The sequence below is a fragment of the Coregonus clupeaformis genome, chromosome 9 (assembly GCF_020615455.1).
Source record: "Coregonus clupeaformis isolate EN_2021a chromosome 9, ASM2061545v1, whole genome shotgun sequence".
Taxonomy (NCBI): Eukaryota; Metazoa; Chordata; class Actinopteri; order Salmoniformes; family Salmonidae; genus Coregonus; species Coregonus clupeaformis.
This window is the reverse complement of record NC_059200.1, coordinates 18408270-18415093: the sequence shown is the minus strand read 5'-3', so window position 1 is coordinate 18415093 and position 6824 is coordinate 18408270. Positions and strand designations below refer to the sequence as shown.

The following is a 6824-nucleotide window of genomic DNA, read 5'->3' as shown; positions in this document are numbered from 1 at the left end:
ATTAATTGTTTATGAGGTTACCATGGACACCACTCTGATATTCCCGCTGTCACACCCTGGCTCTGGGACTCTATATGTTGAGCCAGGGTGTGTTCATTCTATGTGTTATATTTATATGTTGGGGGTTCTAGTTGTTCTGTTTCTATGTTGGCCTGAGTGACTCCCAATCAGAGGCAACGAGTGTCAGCTGTGGCTGGTTGTCTCTGATTGGGAGCCATATTTAAACTGTCTGTTTTCCCTTTGTGGTTGTGGGTTCTTGTTCCGTGTTGGTCTATGTTACCTAGGACGTTACGAGTCGTTTGTTGTTTTGTTCATTGTCAGTATTTATCACTATAGATAAATAAACATGTTCGTTCATCACGCTGCGCCTTGGTCTACTTCCTACGACGATCGTGACACCCGCAAAAGCCGACTCCGGGTGTCCTGCAAGATGATCCGGGTGAAAGCAAAGTAGATCTACTGTACACCACTGGTGACAGTGGAGCCTCTGACTTCGCTGCTAGTAAAGGCTGGCTTGACAAATTCCTCGAGCGCAATGGGTTTTCCTCGAGCGCAATGGGTTTTCCTCGAGCGCAATGGGTTTTCCTCGAAGCGCAATGGGTCTTCCTCGAGCGCAATGGGTCTTCCTCGAGCACAATGGGTTTTCCTCGAGCGCAATGGGTTTTCCTCGAGTGCAATGGGTTTTCCTCGAGCGCAATGGGTTTTCCTCGAGCGCAATGGGTTTTCCTCGAGCGCAATGGGTTTTCCTCGAGCGCAATGGGTTTTCCTCGAGCGCAATGGGTTTTCCTCGAGCGCAATGGGTTTTCCTCGAGCGCAATGGGTTTTCCTCGAGCACAATGGGTTTTCCTCAAGCGCAATGGGTCTTCCTCGAGCACAATGGGTTTTCCTCGAGCGCAATGGGTTTTCCTCGAGCGCAATGGGTTTTCCTCGAGCGCAATGGGTTTTCCTCGAGCGCAATGGGTTTTCCACGATGAGCTCAAATTGAAGCCTGTCTCTAATAAGCACCTGTTGTGTTCAGTGATTGAAGCAAATAAACGCTGGGCTATTAATTTAAGTTTTACGGTAGATAGCATTGTAACAAACCTTGCCTAGGTAGGCCTGTAACAATCCACCCCAAAAGGGTTAACCCTTATTGGAGCAGTGGTTGGCAGGTCTGCCTATAAGCTGTGAGACCTGGGTTTGAGACCCGCAAGGGGCGTTACACTGTCGCGGTTTTCAATAATTGCTTCATTGGCGCAAGAATTGCTACAGTACAGAGAGTGAGTATTTCCTCTGAGACATACCTAGGTTGTTCCAGGCGCTGAGCTGGACGGTGTGTCCACAGACGATCCATAGGAGGCTAAGGATGCGGATCCCATTCAGGGAGGAGTAGCCTCCACCTGGGCTGGTTGTAGAAAGGACCTCCTGGCTGCAGGCCTGGAAAGAGAAGGCCTGGAGCCACGAGTACATACAACCTGCAGACAGCAGAAGTGTGGGTTAGTTAGGAAGGACAAATCATTCCAGTGTACACTTTTTGTTGATGTATGCAATTACTCTTTTTCACCTGCAATGACACTTTTTTTTTAACCTGCAATGACACTTTTTCACCTGCAATGACACTTTTTCACCTGCAATAAATCATTTTTTCACCTGCAATGACATTTTTTCACCTGCAATAAAACATTTTGTTCACCTGCAATGACACTTTTTCACCTGCAATAAAACTTTTTTTCACCTCCAACAAAACATTTTTTTTTCTGAGATCGAACAAAGTTCAGTATTAATAAATATGAAAAATATATCCCAGACAAAACATCAGGTAGTCCAGTGGTTTTGTAGATTTGTGGTGTAGTCTATTATAAAGCATGCTGTACATACTCTTCTTGCTGCCCTCGTCCTCCTCTTCCTTTTCCTCCTCTGTGTATTGCTCCATCTGGCTGTCCAGTTGTCCAGAGCAGCTGTTGTTACTACCTCCACCACTGGGGGTGCCGTTGGACATCAGGGTCCCGTAGAGGTTTGGGTCCCTGGTTTTCAGAGAAGAAGACTCCACTCCAGGGCTGACCTCTCTGTTTCTCTGCCACCTCACTATGGCCACGAACAGGGTCGCAGTCAAGGGGACGGCCACTAGCACACAACACACAAACCTGACGGACAGATGGGGACAGAGTCAGACATCCCAAATCACTTTCTTGGACTTCTGGATTTGAGTTTTTGGACTATCTGGGGGCATGTCCTAGATCACTTTTTTTGGCCCGTTTATTTTAGACGATTACAGCAGGTGAATGTTAGTTAGATACTTAGAATGAAATCCTTTTTGTAAGTATCTCATCTACGCAGATTCGATAGGGTTAGGGTTAGAGTTATGACTTACAGGCAGGTGACAACAGACAGGTCTGGAGCACCAGTATGAGTTAGACACCGGGGTCAGTGGCAGGGGTTAGGGGTCAGGGGTCAGGGGTTAGGTTGAACTGTACTCACAGGCAGGTGACAACAGACAGGTCTGGAGCACCAGTACGGGACAGACAGCGGGTCATGAACAGGCCCTGAGTGGACTGGGCCAGTAGAGATGAGGGTACTGGAGGGATCAGGGAGGTCCTGGCCTGCTGGAAGGTCTCTGGGGACACAGACACAACGTGTACACGTCACAGTAACAATGAGGCATAAAAATGCTTATAACTGTTCATAAATGCTTTATGGATAATTATAAATGTTATTCATGCTATTGTAAGTAATGCTTAATGCAGACAAAGCTACTGACCGTAAACAACTAGTGTCTGCACCTCCTCTTCCACACAGGAATCAGGAACACATATTCCAACAAAGTACTGGATTGGGTCCTGTGTCAGAGCAACATTATGGTACTGTAATTCATTTATCTGAATACTGTAGTTAGAATAGAATAGAATAGAATACAATACAATAACATATAATATAACAGAACACTACAATAGAGAGTTGTAGTTGTGTGGCTATATAAAAAAAAAAAGGTTTATTTCCTCACTTGTTTCAGGAAGACCTGGCAGTACTGTCCAGTAAAGGAGGGTCCCTGGACGGACAGACACTCCTGGAGAGACCCAGGCCTGTTCACATTGCCCCCCGCCACATCACTACCCATCTTCCCAAAGGCATCATACACTACATGTACACAAACATACACATACAAATGAGCGATTGCTACACCAAGCGATGAGATATCTTAGAACACGGAGAAAACATTTGAAATGTTGCTTCAAACTAATGCAGTCACGTCTCTGACAATAAATGTCGTCAGAGAAATAATGAACTATTAATTCAATTAACATTAAAATAGGTTTTGCCTAAAATATTTGTTGTAAGTAACCAGACCATGAGAAAAGGATCAAATAAAGCCTTTTTGCTAAACTGTAAATAGTCAGTCCTTTCTTTCTTCAATCACATCTCAGCAATAAGAAAACCTTAAATTTTTCAAATAGAGGTCAAGTACTCACTTAAAGCAGCATATTCACTGGGCAGGTCCTTGTTTAGCTCTGAGAGAAAAGTCCTGGTGTCCTGGGTGCATTTCTCAGAGACATTCATGGAATATACTGCTACAGCACACACCGTTAAGCAGTGGACCATACATCTAGCCCCCCACAGTAACACCATCTTGGGGAGGATAGCATCCTTCCTTTTCGTGACTAGGACCTTTAAATAATGTTAAGCGTTACATGGTCACAGTGGAAGTGATGATGACTTCCGGTTAGGTAATATGTAGCTTGACCAATCAGTGTGGTAATTGGTGGCTTCACACATGGAAGTGAGCGACCAGTCTCCTGGCACACTAAACCAGCTGTCAGTGGCTTTTGGTCCAACTGATACATGTAATGGTCTTTCATCACAATTATCATTCATTCAAACATTTATTCATAAAGCAATCACGGACTTCTCTCATAATATTTACTGATTAGTGAGGCCATACGGGCTTGTATTCAATCGTTATGGTGTCACTAAATTGTTAATCTAATCTAATTGCAATTCAAATCCCATGAAGAACAATTATACATTTTGGACAGGAAATTAGTTAATCATGTGTGTTGAAGGTCAAATGTGACTCATAACATGGATGTAATTGGCAGTTAAGACGTCCGTTAAACTGCTTGCTTGACGTCAACACATGTATCACTGTGTGTCCTAATGACAGCCTTGGACGGGACTAACATACATCATACAGCACTGAAGGAGAGAGAGAGGAGAGAAAGAGAGAGCAGGGAAGAGGAAGGGGGAGACTGTAGTAGGGAAGAGGAGGGAGAGACTGTAGTAGGGAAGAGGAGGGGGAGACTGTGGCAGGGAAGAGGAGGGGGAGACCGTAGCAGGGAAGGTGAAGCAGGAAAGAGGAGAGAGAGACAGTAGCAGGGAAGAGGAATGAGAGACCGTGGCAGGGGAGAGGAGGATGAGAATGTAGCAGGGAAGACGAGACTCAGTCAGTGGTACTAATTGCTTAAACAGCCATCCTCTCCTCCCCTTCATCTGCACTGACTGGAAAAGACTTGACGGGTAAAATACTATATGGTGGAAGGAAGCTCATCATTATATCATATAGTGTATTATCTCAGCATTAGATGGCAGTAGAGAGAGCCATTGTAATGCATTTCCCTAGGAGGGGCTGATGTCTGATCATGTGCAGTAGACATCAGGTCACACATCAGGGGCAGAGTTCATAATTTATTATTGACATCAAGAACCGCTCCTACAGAAACATCATCTCTAGCGAACAAGCAGCAAGACACATTCTAAAAAACAAATAAGAACCATTGACAGCTTCTCTCATGCACGTGTTGCTCTACACAAATAGATTCATATTTCATTTTCATAGTATAAAAAAGTTACTTCCAAAAACAACGTGTCCTTTTATGAAAACATGACAAGAAAAAAAAAGAAAAAGAAAACATGGGAATAAAATGTTTTATCACGATTGTTTTCTTGTACAATTCATTTTCTCTTTTCAAATGTAAAACACATCTTGAAATGTAAAGACACTGACATGAGGAAATGGTTTTCAATTCCAGTCTCACATTCACATTGACATTCTTTAATGCGAAGGCAAGTATTTTTCTATTTTATTGGTTTGTTTACACTCTGAACGCTGATCAGAGAAATGGCACTTTACAACCTTCCAAATGGCACACTTGGTGCTCAGGATATCCAGAATCATAACTATTAGCCAGTGTAATCTTGTTCATTTGGCCAAATGAAAAGGCTGACATACAGTATGGTCAATTAAAAGGCAGAAGGCTATATACTGTATCTGTGTATACATGCAAAGAAAGACAAGTTGCTATCATCATAACTCAATTATCATCAAAACTGAGCTGCCAGAGAATAAGGAAATTAAAAAGACAAACATTCCGAGACATTCTGAAACAAAATGTCTCCGGCCTCTTTAAACAAAGAAAAGCACGAATTGGCCCATAGACTGATGAAATAGAGGTGTGAAATAGACAGGCTACTGTCGTGCAGTCTGGTTTGGAGTCTGGACTGATTGTCCTGACAATATGAGCAGAGTTAGGGTCAAATCCATTCTATTCAGTCAATTGAGTCAATTCTAGAACTGACTGAATTGACAGAATCCAAACAGAATTGACCCAACCCCTGTGAGGATGACAAAGTCATGCTGATATAAAGTGTTTCTTTATAAGCTGAGTCCAGATTGGTTTGTACTGCATAGGCAATAACCATAGGAGTTGACAGGACAAACAGATCTGGGACCAGGCTAGTTTCTTCAGACATTCCATGGATATTAGCAGAAGTTATAAAACGGAACACTGCCAATAGTTGAGGATTAATCTCCCATAACATAAACATTTATACAGTATCTAACACTTTCCCATACTAGTGAGAAGACAACAATTCAAACCTTTTTAAAATAAACATTTTCCTACAAAAGATCTATCCAACATCCATAGAAACATCTATATCGTAAAGTGTACAAAATGTTATCTCATAGATTGATTTAAATACACATACATTTACTTTAAATATATTACATATTTTAAAACACATTAGAAATGTGTGTATATATATTGTGTATATACTGTATATTTCATATATATGGGTAGAGGAGTCAATGGAGAATGTCTTATTCGTACTCTAGCATTTAGAATGCAACATTTTGAGGCAAATTTGGTCAGAGACAACATTCTGGTAGATGCCACTATGCTTCAACAACAGTGTCCCGACTAGGCTTCTCCTTCTCTATTTCTCTGTTGCATTCAGTCTCTTAGACTTGATAAAGGCCATGCCGTGTGTCCTCATGTGTGTGTTCAAACTCCCCTCCGTCTCAAACATCTTGCCACACACTTTACATTTGGTCTCAGGCGTCCCGTCGTCCAGGCCGTCCCCCGAGCCGGAACCCAACTGGTTCTCTCTTTGGTTCTCATCGGCTGCAGCGGTTCCGTTACGTCTGGCTAGCTCCCGCGGCTCCTTCTGCTTGTGGATGATGAAAAGATGTCGGGCCAGGGAGCGGGGAGAAGTGTAGCACAGACCACACTCCCTGCACTGGAAGGAGGATCCATCCGACTTGTGCTGTGGAATGTGGTCGTGGAAGGTGACCAGGTCCTCGGTGCTGAAGCTGCACACGGCACACTTGTGGACCTTGAAAACGTTGACCTTCAGCTTCTTCAGGGGCTGGGTGGGTGTAGAGCCCCTGGAGCGAGGACCGGGAGGCCCCTCGTCATCCTGCTGCTTCCTCTTGGGGCTGAGGGCCTGCAGGGGGCAAAATAGGGACATGAGGCATGCTGCATGTACAGGTTTGCATTCAATCCAACACAGATAAACAACCTTTGTATTGCCATTACTTTTAGAGGCAAATTCCCTCATGTTCGCAGAGA

At 43.6% G+C, this 6824-nt stretch overlaps 1 protein-coding gene across 3 annotated transcripts in view; it reads right to left on the bottom strand.

Annotated features, from left to right (window-relative positions):
* Window positions 1-4646: 4646 nt before the first annotated feature.
* Window positions 4647-6824, bottom strand: part of znf532 (zinc finger protein 532) — a 45486-nt gene continuing 43308 nt past the window's right edge. For all 3 annotated transcript variants that reach the window (XM_045222507.1, XM_045222508.1, XM_041885363.2), the window contains one exon: window positions 4647-6699. In XM_045222507.1, the coding sequence (XP_045078442.1) occupies window positions 6190-6699 (510 nt within the window). In that variant the 3' untranslated portion in view covers window positions 4647-6189. The remainder of the gene's footprint in view (window positions 6700-6824) is intronic.